The 15,430-nt window shown below is 39.8% G+C and overlaps 1 protein-coding gene across 2 annotated transcripts; it reads left to right on the top strand.

Annotated features, from left to right (window-relative positions):
* The first annotated feature begins 458 nt into the window (after positions 1 to 458).
* Positions 459 to 15,252, top strand: LOC133452577 (protein Niban 1-like). 2 transcript variants are annotated; one of them, XM_061731982.1, is made up of 14 exons: positions 459 to 630; positions 3,562 to 3,692; positions 3,790 to 3,927; positions 4,011 to 4,128; positions 5,950 to 6,111; positions 9,529 to 9,644; positions 9,744 to 9,848; positions 11,155 to 11,317; positions 11,430 to 11,611; positions 11,750 to 11,896; positions 12,787 to 12,897; positions 13,287 to 13,394; positions 13,471 to 13,582; positions 13,708 to 15,252. In XM_061731982.1, the coding sequence occupies exons 1-14, from the start codon at positions 576 to 578 to the stop codon at positions 15,006 to 15,008; spliced, it is 2,949 nt and encodes a 982-aa protein (XP_061587966.1). In that variant the 5' UTR covers positions 459 to 575; the 3' UTR covers positions 15,009 to 15,252. The 2 variants fall into 2 exon arrangements, with proteins under 2 accessions (XP_061587966.1, XP_061587965.1); XM_061731981.1 differs by having other exon boundaries at positions 11,430 to 11,614.
* The last annotated feature ends 178 nt before the right edge of the window (positions 15,253 to 15,430 follow it).

The raw sequence follows: 15,430 nt of genomic DNA, 5'->3' as shown, positions 1-15,430 counted from the left end.
ATATGTTAAAGCAAGAGAAAACGTGTTTTTCATAATAGGTCCCCTTTAAGTAAGCATATCAGCCACATCAACATGTCTGACGCGCATAGAGAAATATATATGATGAATAAACTTCAAAGCAAATTTAAAACTCACACTTACAAGCAATTCCTGGTATTTTTGTCTCTCTTTATAAATCTGTGCTAATATTTTGGATGCCTTTCTGTAGATGCTACATGCAGATGCAAGGGGTGAAAAACAAGAGAAAAATTAATGTTTTTTTACTCAACTTTTCCAAAAACAGTAAGGAAATGAGTATTTACAGACTAAAATGCTGTTTCAGCACAGTGTTTACCAGTAGATGGCTCTACAAGGAGGCTGTGACAGTCAGCTGGAGTTGGACCGCTGTGACACATTTTGCCTCCCGTTGTAATAGTCCCGCCCAACTCACCCCACACTGAGTCACCCAGCACGGAGGAAATGAGCTGAGCAAAAGCCTCATGACAGATCAGAGCAGATCATTCAGCTGACAGGCTCCTGTGAATCCTGCATGCACACATTCAATTAAATCAGCTATTAAGAGAAAAGGAAACAATATGGGAGCATCCTCCTCTGGATTGTTGGATGAGGCCAAAGTCAACCACATCAAAGGTAACTGAGAAATCACTCTTTTCTTTCGAGTAGTTGTTGAAGACACGTGTGACTTATATCTGTGTCTGAGTTTTCCAGGAGAATATCAAAAGGGATGGACGAGATATGTCAAGTCGTCGTCAAAAGTAAAAGTTGTGCTTGAATGTAGGCGTGAGTGACAGAGGCAGCTTTAGTTATTACAAACCAAAAGAGGTGCACATGTAGTTGGAACTTTTGTAGTATGATTAAAGATAAAGGCTGTTCATTTTTCCAACCTGGTATTAAATCTTCTTTGACAGCCTCTCTTCATGCAGCATCCTCCTGTTAGATCACTCACTGGGTCTTGGACTGGGAATTTCTGTCAGCTCCTAAAAGTTGACACCTGCAGTCAAGATTATACACATCTGCAACCCCTCATCCATAGTAATCGGTGCACACTGCTGTTATATGAACGAGTCTTCACAAGTTACACAGAGGGACAAGAAAATCCAGCTGAGAAAAGAGATTATTTAACATAAATCTGAAAACATTTACTGTGTCTCTTCTTCATCTTTTTATTATTATTTAATGTATAGATGTCAGTAAAGACCGGAAATGCCGGAATGTGTGAGAAAGTACCGGACATTAGAAAATGAACAGAGGACATTACTCACATTCCTAACCAGACCACCAGGATGGCTTTATGTGACAGGGGGAAAAAAAGAGCGAGAGACAGAATCTTGATGATAATTTTAACTTCAAAAGAATAAAAAATGTCAAAGCCGAGCCAACTAACGTGAATGTTAGCTCTTTCATTTGTCCATGTGTGCATTCTTATACCCGTTATCAGCGCAGTCACATCCTGTCACTAATCTTCCCAGCCAGCTAGAATGTAATTACAGCTATTTCCAACTATTATATTATTATGGGTTGTCTGATCTTTGTCTGTCAATCTGTGTGTGTGTGTCAGTGTGTAAGAAGAAACTGACCCAAAGAATGTGTGACTGTCCCCGCGCTCTGTAAACAAATGATAAACAATAGATTACTACAGATCCACGTTCAAACACACTGAGATACTCCGGAGTAGAGGTCAAGTACTCAGAGCCCCATCCAGCGGGGAACGCAGCTTTAGAGGAAGAAGCCAGTTGTTTGAAGGTTAAATGGCACCAGAGATTTGGTGACTGCAGACTAGTGACAAGATGACATCTGAAGAAGAAGAAGAAGTCCCGCTTCTTCTGAAGAACTACAAGCCTCATTGCACGATAACTAAAACACATTTCTTTTTATCAGAGTATAAACTAATGTAAACACTGTTTACATGTTCTACTATTAGTTTCAACCTTAAATGGAAGTAAAAAACTATTTCCACCAAATGTGGAAGACCAAAGCTAATCCCATTGCACTATATTTGCCAATAAAACCTAAAAAGATGTACGTTTAAAGCTGCGTTAATTGACTTTGATGTATTTGATGCTGTAAAACAAGTTGACAGAGCTGACACATTAAAATGGTATAAACTTGTAACATGAGCATCTCTTTAAAGTCAGGTATGAGATATTTCACCTGATGCGTTTAGGCACAATTAATAATCCAATATGATTCAGTCTTTATCAACTCGTACACTTCCTTGTTTCTCTGCTGGTCACCAGTTTGTCCCGTGCTGTTCTTCTCAGAACATTGTGAACACAGCATTTTTATCTTCTCGCTGAAAATAAGAAAAATGTTCAGATAAGAGTAGAGAGAAGTTCATCGCTGGATGTCTGATCTGAGTTGATTCAATGACATACTGTAGCAAAAGTTGACTTGACAAGAGAGGAAAAGTGCTTGGTTGTCTTGTTTATTTAATTTCTAGAATAAACATACAGGTTTAACAGAGAGACAGACAACCAATCAAATCTACATGTAAAACCAGTTAATAATTACCACTTAACCTTTTATACTGTGTCCTTAAACCCCGATATATCCCATTCATTTTTTATTTTTTTTACAAAATTAAATAAATATATATAAAAAAATAGGTAAATTAAAAAAAATAAAACATAAAAAATAAAAAATAATGGCAGCAACAACAATATCAAACTATATATGTATCCATACATACATACAAACATATAAGGCACAAGTTTGAAAATAAAAATACTCATTGGTCCCCTTTGGAAAAATTCTCCAGTTTTGAAAATAATGGAAACCAAAATTCTTGAAAGATATGACCACGGCTGTATTTTTTCAAAGTTAATTTTTCCAACGGTAAAAAAACTGAAATTTGATCCAAAAAAAACTTGAAAGTTGGAGGGGAATCATCTTTCCAAAGTAAAAGTATGCATTTGTTAGCGAAGTATGTGATCATAATTAATATCCTGCTTTTTTCCGGTCTAACTGAAGATCCAGTGTATCATTTAATAAATACAAATTGGAGCTTAACTCAAAATTCTTTTCTAAAACTGATTGTGTGAAGGTATGAATTGATTTCCAGAAACTTATTAAAAGATCACATTCCCAAAACGTGCACAAATGGATGTCTGATCTGAGTTGATTCAATGACATACTGTAGCAAAAGTTGATTTGACAAGAGAGGAAAAGTGCTTGGTTGTCTTGTTTATTTAATTTCTAGATAAACATATGTTTACATGATTTACACTCTGGAAGCGTCCCACAGGTTACAGGTTTAACAGAGAGACAGACAACCAATCAAATCTACATGTAAAACCAGTTAATAATTACCACTTAACCTTTTATACTGTGTCCTTAAACCCTGATATATCCCATTCAGACAAAAGGAAAACGTGCAACTGCAGTCAGGTTCTGGTCCACGTGTAGGTTCAAACACATAACAGACTAAAGTGTTGTGCTAATCACTACATCACCTATTGGGAAATGGATCTTCTTATGTTCCCATGTGTATACAATGATACAAAAAAAACATTTTTTTTTTTGTGAAGAAAACATTTTGTCTTAATGTTCTTGTGCCCTCAGGTCTTGTTGATGGAGCATTTCAAAGCTTCAGTGGGTTTTACCGTCAGCAGTATTCTGTGGCGTACCTGGGACACCTGCACCAGGAGCTGGAGCCTAAGAAGGAGGGGCGGAGCCTGTTGCTCACACAAAGGGTAGGAGATCAGTCTGTCAATAGACCCCATTATAAAGTATGTAAAGTCAGAGTATGTAATCCACGCGTTTGACCCCATGTGATGTGTGTTTGTGCAGCCCCAGTATGCTCCAGAGGAGGTGCTATACCAAGGGGGTGTTAAGTTTTCCTGCTGGGATGAGCATGGAAAGAAATGTAGAGAAAGATACGCCGTCCTGAGAAGAGACTATAAAATGGAAATACATGACAGCATGGAGGTAACACTCAGAACTACAATACACACAATTCATAACGTTTTCACAGTAAAGGATTTCTGTACTGTTGTTGGGAACTGTTGCAGACTCTAAAACGTGGATGTGCAGCTAAAGTGGTCCTCCAGCCCGCTGGGGGCATCGTGTTCACAACAGAAGACGAGTCTCGAGCTCAACTGGAGAAATCCTGCGCTGGGATACTGAACGGTATCTAACATCTCGGTCATGGACCAACTTCACCGAAACAAACATTTACCTTTTGTTTTTGAATAACATAGACTTATTTCTAACAATAAACCAAATGTTTTTATTTCTAAAGCATATTTAAAAAGATCTCAGTTGGCCAAAGTGCTGTACAGGCTAAAGCAAATTAAAAACCTCCAAACCAACAATAAAATCAGTAAATATATCTCTATTAAATCAAAACAATGGCATACGAACAGAGCAAATTACAGTCTCTACTGAATTTAAATTAAAATCTCACTTTAGTCCCATAAAGAGACCTCATTATGGGACTGACCTGTTGCTTATTGACATTGAAAAGATGAGGACATCAATCTGTCCGTCATTATTTTGTTTCTTTTTTAAAGTGGAGGTTGTGCCAGAGTGGAGGTCTCACTAAAGCAAATGCAATCCTCCTCCGTACAGTAACAACGTGTAAAAATTAAAGCAGCCCCGCTCAAAAGCAAACTGAAATTAACACTTATTTCACTTTAAATGAGATCATAATGTCCAAAACTGACATCATTCTGAGTAAAAAAAGAGAGAAAAGAAAGATGGAAAGAAAAAAATCATGTATATAAACATAGTTAAAACGTCACCTCAGAGGTATATTAATTTACATTTAAGCTCTTTCCACAGAAACTGAACTCATTTTAAAGAAAACACCTCAGACTGTGACTAAACCTCCACTGCTGGTTCAGTTTTCACTCCTCGTTCCACTTCATAAACTGAACAAAGTGAGCAGGAAAGATGTGCTCTTTACTGTCTATTTGAAAACATAAGACACCGCTGTAGAGGTTTCCTGTCTCGAAGTGCCATCTGTTGACCCTTGTTCTACTATAGACAAGTTTAGTATCTACTATTGACAAAAGAAAGTATTTCATTTCATTTCATTTTTATTTATTCCGATCATGGAAATATGCAAAGAAAAGAAACAAGCAAGTAAAATGACAACACAATCAAAAGCATATTCCAGAACCAGAAAGGAGCAGGAAGAAGAACATTTTATTATACCTGTCCCTCCCTCAAAACAAAATTGAACAATAATAACAGATGGTCTGCCCAATTACTTAGTTAATATCACAAGAAAAGAAAAACAAGAAAATAAATTGTCTGTCTCCATACGCTTATATTATATATTTAGACTATTTTATTTTTTATTTTTTGATTGTTCACTTTCCACATCATTTCTGCAGCGTCTTGGGTTCGTTCTTCTTGATATTTCTGTTGCTTGGGATTGCTACATCTATCACTTCTGCTTTGTCGATAACCACAGTGTCCTCTTGGTTAGCCATCACTAGTGTATCGGTCTGGATCGGGACGCCTCACAAGATCTTTGATCTTTTATTCTCCACCAGTCTGGTTGGAGCGTCGTACGTGCTGCTGTTATGTGCAGGACTGCATCAGCAGCATCAGCAGCATCAGCAGCATCACTGCTTACCTGCTGTGGTAGACCCTGGCCTCTATCAAGGGCCACGTTCTTGTGCTGCTGTGATTAATGCATGAATTATTGATACCTTCCTCCATCCACTTCATGTAGAGTCTAACATTCAAAAAAAGTCTAAAAAGACATAATAATTTCAGTATGTGTTGCATACCTAATGAATGTTCAGTGAAGACACACACTGACATCCACACACTGGCGCTGCATAACCAGACACAGTAAAATATACAATACAGATTCCATGTTTCCACTTTTCTGTAATTGATGGTCTCTGGATATTTAAGTAATTACCCAAAAATATCAAAGGAAGAAAGCAGTCACTCTCATGTGTAATATTGTTATCCGTGTCTGGGTGTGTCCAGGAGTGAAGGAGGATTCTTCTTCAGCGGCGTTGCCTCCAGATGTGTTTGCTGTATATCTACACCTGCCTTACAGAGGGCCCACTTGCTTCCTGTTTCAACAAGAAAATGAGCGAGATCACTTCCTGTCTGCCCTCAAGACCTGCATTAGACATTGCAACCTTGGTAAAACACAAACACACATCTTCCCTCTTGTGCATGTTTTCTACTTTCTGCAGTGTATAAAAAAAGATGCAGAGCACCAAAACTGAAACAGAGTGGTTTCATAAAGCATGCGTGCTCTGAGTTTGGAGTATGCTTGTAGATGAAAATTAGGTTTTACTCTCATCAAATCTCACCCTTAAGCAGTAGTTCTCATTAATACATGAACCTGCTTTCTCTGCGCTAAAAATGTAATTTTGTTACTGAACTTAATCATCTAAAAATGAAAGCATGATATACAACATTATATGTTATGAGGTGTCTCCTGCTGAAGAATGCCTTCAAGGTAGACAAGTGAAAACACTTTACACAAGTATAAAATGTCAGATGGGGATGTGAAATATTCTTGGTACAGCAAAGCACTGTAGCCTTCAGTTTGTCATTGAGCCAGTTGCCGGGGTGACAGATAACAAATATTAATGCCTCTGACTTCCTGTGTGGTTAGCAGGATATAGACCAAAAACAAACCCACTCCACTTCACACTTTAATGTTGCAAAAACAAGGCATGACATACGTATCTGCACACAGAGCACTCCGTCTCATGTCATATCTTATTTAAATAACACCAAGACCTTATTTTATTTATTTATTTACATTTTTATCTGTATTTTATAAGCTGCTGAAACCCTCTGGTCTCTCTTCCTTCACCAGAAAGCAACCTATTTGTGTATTTGCAAGTGCTCAACGCTGCACGGCTTGATATTTTTGAATGTTATGCATCAATTGACGGACTAATATAAAATAGATTCTCATTATGAGAAACCTAAAAAAGTAGTTACTTCCCTCTGCTTCGTTTAGCGATCAATTTATAATTTTAAATTTGAAGCCTAAGTTTTAATCCAGTCCCAGTCGTTAAAAGACTCAAGAAAATGAAGGGAAGGGGAACTGCAGATTTAGCTCCAAATTTGAAGTCATTTTTCCACATCCTTTTCACCATAACTTTCTATGACTGAAACTATGATAAAGGTTGAGTTGAGAATGAGAAAAAAAAAATCTTGTCGACATCAGTTGTTTTTTGTACACAGTAATGTCACTATGCAGGGTAACTTCCTCCATGAAAGGACAGTGAGATCATTAGCTCTGGTTAACTACAACTATCACACTCATGCAGACATGTTTACAGATTCAGCGTAATCCGTTTCTTGTAATAAAGCTGCACCAAACTGTAAATGGTACTGAAAAAGTCTCTCTAGCCCCCCGCCGTATAGCTACACTATAAAACAAAGATACACTAAGCTGCATTACTCCACCTTGATCAAGTTTTGGCATTGAAACAAGTTAAAAGTAGAGATGTGGGCTAATTTAGTGATTTATGACTTGGGTTTTGCTGTATGATGTAACAGTGAGATGTGACCGAAGTGTCATAAGATAGTTTTACCATGAGATGTAGGCACCGTTATGAGGGATGTATGGGCCGAAAGACAGAAAAAGATAAAACACTGGGCCATGACATGGATATGTGACCACGTTTAGGTAGCCACAATCACCTTTAGTCAACGCCATTAGTCAAAGCCAAATGCTACCTAAAGAAAACTGTAGATACGGGCTAAGTTGGGACAAAACTGAATTTTCTATCTGGGACTCACATGTGAGATGACCAGTCCAGTTAGTGATCCAGTGTGGTCCAATCTTTACCAACAACTGTTGCAAGATAAAAGCTTCCCTGTTTCCCAGCTGGACACCAGTTTACTCTTTCGCTGTTACCAATTTCATTCCCTTTTTCTCTTCTTTTTTGCTGATAACAAGAAAAAGGCAAACCAAACACTATAATTTTACTGGTCATGAAATGAAGATAAATGATAATCTAGCTGAGGTAATCACTAAGAGGGGACAACTTTACAGAGATTTATATAGTGTTTGTTTTAAAAGCAATTGTTGGGATGGAATTTTTTAACCAACTGGGTTATTTCTGTAACTAGAATTTGTGTATTTGTACTTTGTAAGCTGGTGTTAGTTTCATGAGCATAGATAGAGAACCACAAACACACACACACACACACACACACACGTACACGCGCGCGCACACACACACACACACACACACACACACACACACACACACACACACACACACACACACACACACACACACACACGCGTGTGTAAAAAAACCACACTTGTGCCCAAACTTCCTTTGGGCTATGACATGTCACCGTGTGGTATAAAATGAATCAACTGTGAGCAATGTAACTTCTGCTACTTTTGAGCTTTCCACATTGATTTAGATTTTATAGCATTCAACCCCAGTCAGAGTAAACTAAAGTAATAATAGACAATAAAAATGACATGAAACTCTGAGAGGATTAGTAAATTTAGCTGGAACTGTAACTAACGTATTGAGTGTTCACCAGTGATCACTTCACATAATCACAACATCATTTCTACCAAGGAACTGCAACTGAAGTTGAGAATTAAAAAAAGAAAAGTTTGCAGATTAACTTCCTCAAAAGACGGACAGTGAGATCATGGAGAACTATTTGCGGTCCATGACCACACTTCTGTAAAGTAATGAGGAGCTGTGGGTGCATCTCTGATCTTGGCACTCTAGGTTCAGATCTACACGATCAGTTCTGTGCATTTATATTTAAACAGACCTAGACTATTGTTTATATTCTCATACAGCATTTCTGATACTTTCCCCTCTTTGACTTAATCAGGTAAAAAGGCTAAACATTTTTTTAATATAGTATTTTCTTTCTTTTCTTGGATTGTAATTTGTTGTAGACAAAAAGCACGATTGTACCTTATTGTAGCTGTTTGATAGTTGCTGGTTTGTGCGTTCATGCCTACTGTAGGTCCTGTTGCAAACATTTATGTTCTCGTTTAAAACCTCTGCAGCACATCACCTCGGAAGCTGCTGGCCGATGACTTCAGCTGTACAAACGGGACAAATATTTCCTGGGCATTAGTGGGGGTTTCTGTTCCTCAAAGTTTTGCAATTTATCAAGAAAAGGGTACTGAAATGCATTATGAGGAACAACTTCACAAAGGACAAAATAATAAGATCCAGTGAAGAAAAAAAAACGAAAGCTAAGATGTGGAAAGAAAATTGGAACGTGAAACAAAAGCTTAATAGCCAGTTTCTGAAATATGGAAAGATGATAAAATGATAATGATGAGGAAAATGATGGGACAGGCTCCAGCAGACGCCCTTTATTTATTTATTCTTGATTTATCTATTTTTTTGTCCCTAGACGCCCTTTATAAGTGGGTATAGATACTGGGTGGATGGGTACAGAGGATGGATGATTTGATAGTAGTTAATGTTCAGGAAGTAACACAACTTTGAACTGACTGTCGTGTTTTTGATATACTATGTATGTGTATGAGACAATATACAGCCTTTGTATAACTTGTGACCAAGTCCATGCTTTCCACAGACCCCTGGCATGCCTCATCGTATGAGAACCAGGCGTTTGCCCGAGGCCTCGGCCTCTACCGGCAGAACAGAGGATGCTATGAATCCTGGGAGAAACTGCTGGGCACTGAGGAACAAGTGAGAAACTCACATTCATGCTTCAGGTTTTACTCCATCTGTGCATTGCATTCTCAGCCGTGGGCATCACAAGCAGTGTGTGTTCCTGTGGGTGTACAGGTGTTGGCCTCCCAGGTGATGGAGGAAGCGTTGCCATGGTTACAGAGTCAGCTTCAGGCCAAGGTGAAAGGCAAGAAAACTGAGAGGTTACGACAGTGGCTGGCTGTAAGTTGAACTAACGCAAGTCTGCTGTACGTTTGTGTTGAGTAACTTCTGAAGGAAGTATACTTTAAAGGAAATCTTCATGTAGTTTGAAATTAAACTGAATGTTTTTGGATTACAATGTTTTGTTGCTGGTTGCCCTGTAAAGAGAGTTCCTGTCCAGCAGGGGCGTCAAAGGCCCTGTTGTACAGCAACTGCAAAACTTCTTTACTGTATCGGCTGCTTTTTTATTGGAAGGAAGGAAATTCAAAGATAGAAGGGAAGTGGAAACATTAAACATCTCCTTTATCTCCATTAAACAGGATGTTTAATGGAGATAAAGGCAGTTTAGTGGACTGAGGGCAAATTTGTCCATCAAGTGTCTGCCAGTCTGCTTTTAACTACTATTAGTAGTGAGAGTAGTGAGTGTATAGTCTATATATATATATATATATATATATATATATATATATACATATATATATATATATATATATATATATATATATATATATATATATATATATATATATATATAGATATATATATATCTTGACACAAATCTGCATTCACTAAACTACTCTCAACTAACTGGCGGGTGACACCTTCTGACCTTGGTGCTGGTGACTCCTTTAAAAAAATATTGTCATAGTTAAAAAGTCATTAACCCCTAAAGTCAGATGTTTGTGCAGCTGGGTTTCAGTTATCCAGGTTGACTGTCTACAGTATGAAAACTGCTTTTTACAAGCCAGTCGCTTAAGTTTTGGTTGCTTGATTCATCTCTTGTTTACAGTCTACAGATTAAATCTATAAAGTTCAGATAGCATCCGCCCCCTAATACAGGATGAGTTACCAACATTTGTAATCGCTTTGCAGGAAGGAAAAAATATCATTGGGGATAATTTCTGAACTATTTTTAGTATTTGTCAGTGCCATATATAATTCAATCAATCTTACAGGATATCAATCTGATCGTGATGACTAAATTATTATTTTGGTTGCGACTGTTTAAATAGCCTAATTTTCAACAAATTATAAAATATGAATTATGAAAGATTTTCAATAATTTTTTGAGGTGATTTAAGTGTTTCCTCTTTTTCAGTAGTTTATAAATGTATAAGGGAACTGTTGCACAAGCGGGATCTATTTTGAGAGCACGAAGCGTTGACTTCCCCCATGAATGTGTTTTTGATCCGGTATGATAACGCAGACTTATAATATCCTCCATAACCTTGAGTTTTTAGCTGTAATATACTGCAAGTTGTTTTTTCTATTATTATTAAGATTGTCATTCTTTTTTTTTAATATATTATGTTTCCTGTGTGTACAGACAGTGCAGGCAACCTACACGCTGGTGCTGGAACAACTGACCGCAGGTCTGGAGGCTCTAAAGATGGAGTGTCGTCAGACAGCGACCGCCAGTCAAGCACTTATCAGGTCCAACCTGGCCGAGATCATGTCCTCTCACAGCTTCCTGGAGCAGAAGGTTCAAGGTAGCGTAAGCTGAAACATCTGGGATTACACTCGAAAGCTGTAAGACACGAAGAACATTGTTTTAAGAAAAGAGAAAAAGCAGCTGATTTTGTGAACATGTGTGTGTTTCAGCGTACATATTGGAAGAAGCAGAGAAAGTTTGCAGTGAGTCTGCATCACCCTACATGGCCTCGATCCTGGAAGCGCTGACAGAGAACATCGGTGCAGGGTTTCTGAGCATGCAGCACACACTACACGCACAGATGGACGCTGCCTTTTCCCTCACAAACGGAGAAACCAATGAGATGAAGAAGGTGGTGTGTGTCTTCTGTATTCTGTATAAAAAAAACACTCATCAACCTGCTGATTCTTTAAAAAGGTTCTTGCTTAAGTTGTCCGGGGGGTTGTCCAGTTAACAGGGCTGGTTTTATCTGAGTGTGTGTGTTTTCCAGGTCTTGTCCAGTTTGTACTCTCTCCGTCTGGATCAGAGCTACGAGAAGGTGGACGGCCTGATAGAGAAGTTTGAAGACTTGAAACAGCGGTTTGGACTGACAAGCACTCAGAGACTGGTCCACTCTACACATCTGGAGATGGAGCAGGTATAATGGGAAACCCTCAGAACAGATGTGGTCTTTAAAGGGTCCAAACAGAAAATAAGAATGGTAGTAATAATAATAATAATTAAAGCTGCAAGCAGCGATGAACGGGCCCTCGCACCCTTGTGCACGTTCAGGCGTGCTGCAGTGGAAGTGCTTGTATGACTTGCATGTAGATTCTTCAGGCCTGGACATTTAGCGGATGACACCACCCACGACTCTCTACATCAAACCATTCAAAAGTTATGGCAGAAAATAGGGATTATCAAATATCGACTAATCAGAAGAAGGGGCGGGGCTAATTTGCACCAATTATGTTCAAGGACTCAAAACTGAGTCTGATGACACCACCCACGAGTCTTTATGTCAAACCATTCAAAAGTTATAGCAGAAAGTAGGAACTATCAAATATGGACCAATCAGATGAAGGGGGGGCGCACTTTTTGGCGTCTATCGTCGCCACGGTAACGCTTTTGACTGAAAAAAGTAATGCGCGTCGTCGCAGGATCGAGACGCACATTTTGATGTATATCACACCTGGGTGAACGTTATGGTTCGGGCGAAGAAGCGGTCGAAGAAATGGCATAAATTGCGCCAAAATTACAGAATTAATTCAAAATGGCCGACTTCCTGTTCGGTTTCGGCCATGGCGCCATGAGACTTTTCGTTAAGTTGCGCCATGATACAGGTTTGTACCGATTTTCGTGCATGTACGTCAAACCGTATTGTGGGGCTTGAGGCATGAAGTTTTCTAGGGGGCGCTGTTGAGCCATTAGGCCACACCCATTAATGCAAAACATTAAATATCAAATTTTTCGCCAGGCCTGGCTTGCATGCAAAATTTGGTGACTTTTGGGGCACGTTTGTGTGTTTGGTTTGTGTGTGTTTTGCAGCTCCTGGACAGGGCCGTCTACACTTTGGAGAAGTTTTTGCAGTCATCAACAAGACTGCAACCCTCTCAGGTTCCTGTCAAGATGGAGAGAGCTAAAGAAAGAGTACTCAAGGTAGAGAAGGTTTATCATACACCAATTTGCTGACTTCATGACTAACCGAAACAGACTTTAATTTACAAATTTACAACGAAAGCAATACAAGTCTGAGCACACATTACTTATCAGCACAGAGCCATATGATTACATCCTCATGTTTAAGAGATATTTTCAAGCCTAATTTAGTAGCAAAACAAGGTTTGGTGCTTAACATCATAATCAGATGAGTCCCACTGGTTGCTTTCTGAACAACTAGTGTGAAACCAGTAAAAAACCTCATCCAGTATCTGCACCAGCTATCACAGGGTGGAGCATGGCATCCATCCTAAGACCATAAAATGTTCAAAACAATGATGACATCAGAAATGATCATGTTAAAAGCAGATGTGTGTGTGTTTGAGCAGCAGCTGGACTACGACAGCAGAGTGGTCCAGAGGAGGCTCTACCAGGAGGCTCTGCTGGAGATCTCTCTGCCTTCTCTCGTTCGGAGGCTGGACAGCAAGTGGAAAACTGTAGGTCAGATTTACTGCTGCAGTCTGCTTCATGTTGTGACTCGCACTTCACAAACCACCTGTCGTCTCCCTGCAGGGGCTACAACAGTTTGAGCAGTACATCTTCTCTGACTACAGCGCTTTCATTCTGGTTCAAAATGTCTTCGATGACATTCTGAGAAGTCTCCTCAGGAGAGAAATAGAGACAGGTAAAGCACACAGTTTGTGTTGGTATCTTTCCTTAAACAGTATGTTGTACATTTCTAACTCACCTTGAAAGACAAAAGGTAAAATATTACATCTGATATTGACCTCTTTTATACTTTTGGTCCAGTGGTCCAGGATGCTGTCAGCAGGAAGAGCAACCATCTCCTGCTGGACACTTCAGATCTGGCCATCAGTCAGTACAGTCTGCTGGGACAGACGCCTCCTTGCTCGGCACCAGACAGCCCGGCAAATCGTACTCGACTTTCCTCTTCAGCTCCTAAAGGCGATCGAGAAACTGCTCCTGCAGTAGAAGATAATCAGACAGCTGATGTTTTTCCTCAGAATGATGCAGAACTCAAGGATGACACCAAGTCAGACTCCAGTGCCGGTCAGCCGTCTGGCCAGAGCACAACTCCAGTGATCGTTGTCACACAACAGCAAGATGATTGTGGAAGTAATGAGGCTCAACATCTCAAGGAAACCAGTGAAGAAGCCAAGATCAACAGTGATGCAACATCAGCAGAAACCGACTCAGGTGCAGCTGAATCTTCCATCTCTGATGTTTCCGTTACACACGATGCACCTGACCCTCAGGCTGACCAGGGATCCACCAACTCAGACTATTTTGACCCATCTGCTTTAGACTTCTCTCAGTCGTCAGATGCTCAAAGTGAATACTCTCAAAGTGAATCCTCTCAAAGTGATCTTTCTACAACTCCTGAAACAAATCCCTCTGCTCCTGAGCCCTCGACCTTTGATCAAATGCCAGAGGAGGCCTCCTCCATGCAGCCTTCTTCACCACCACACTCACCTGGGGCAGATGAAAGTGCAATGAAAATCAGTCTCGGGTCACTGAGTGAAGCGGTTACTCCGTCCTCCATGGATCCCGAGAAGCAGAAGTCGGGCCGGCAGATCACTGACAGAGCTGTCTACTTGACGGGACGGATCAAGGACAACTGGGAAGTGGAGAGGATGGAGGGGAAGGTAAATGAAGCAGTAGAGAAAGAGGAAAAGGAGACAACAATGGAGGGTCAGAAGGAAGAGAGAGAAGAACAAGTGGAGGGTGAGGACCAAACAGGAGACAAGCCGATCAATGAAGGATGCACAGCCTCTGCATCACCAGCAGAGCACACCGTAGTCACAAGCACAGAGCAGACCGGCAGTGAAGGAAGGATGGATGAGAAAGGGGATGAACTCAACTCCGAAGCACCAAAAGACAACGAGGGACAAGCAGCAGAGGAAGGGAGTTGTGCAGAAGAAGAAAACAGGGAGAAGGAGGTTCCTCCAAGTCTTCAGGAAGAGAACTCACAACCGGACGGTCCTGCCGAGCTACTGGGGAGTGTGGCGACCATCAGAGAGCTTGTGACCGAGATCACTGAAGTGGAGACAGTATTGACCTCCTGCCCCACCAGCAGCAGCTCACCCTGACACAGCTATCGCCACGGCAACTGTGGACCCTGACCTCACCAGCCAAATCTACATCAGTCCTTTATTTTATTGTTTTATATGGTACAAAGAAAAGACAAAATGAAATAAGGGCTGAATTCTGAAAATAAGTTGATATATTTTTTCATTTTATTAACATTTTCTAAAAGTCAGATCTCTTTTTTTATAACTTGTATAATTTACATATGCAAATTTTTTAACACTGGAAAATGTTTAATGCTCAAATAACTGATAATAAACATATTTTCTTCTAAATGTGGCTTCATTTTATTATTATTTTTTAAATGTTTAGGCCAACATGAGTCAACAGAACCAGCTTAGGACCATCCTGATGCATCATCTCTTCATGGTGGTAAACCTGTAAAAGGAGGAAAGACCTAAGCAACTGCTGCTGATGTCTCTCC

The sequence above is a fragment of the Cololabis saira genome, chromosome 10 (assembly GCF_033807715.1).
Source record: "Cololabis saira isolate AMF1-May2022 chromosome 10, fColSai1.1, whole genome shotgun sequence".
NCBI classification, from domain to species: Eukaryota; Metazoa; Chordata; class Actinopteri; order Beloniformes; family Belonidae; genus Cololabis; species Cololabis saira.
Note: the sequence above shows the minus strand (reverse complement) of the source record. Positions and strands in the feature narration are given on the sequence as shown.

What these genes read in the sequence shown, in the direction of transcription:
- LOC133452577 (XM_061731981.1), top strand. Translation starts at nt 576, where the DNA reads ATGGGAGCATCCTCCTCTGGATTGTTGGATGAGGCCAAAGTCAACCAC. An exon ending in CTGCGCTGGGATACTGAACG is followed by an intron (nt 4,129 to 5,949) that starts GTATCTAACATC and finishes GGGTGTGTCCAG; the next exon opens with GAGTGAAGGAGGATTCTTCT. An exon ending in CCAATGAGATGAAGAAGGTG is followed by an intron (nt 11,615 to 11,749) that starts GTGTGTGTCTTC and finishes TGTGTTTTCCAG; the next exon opens with GTCTTGTCCAGTTTGTACTC.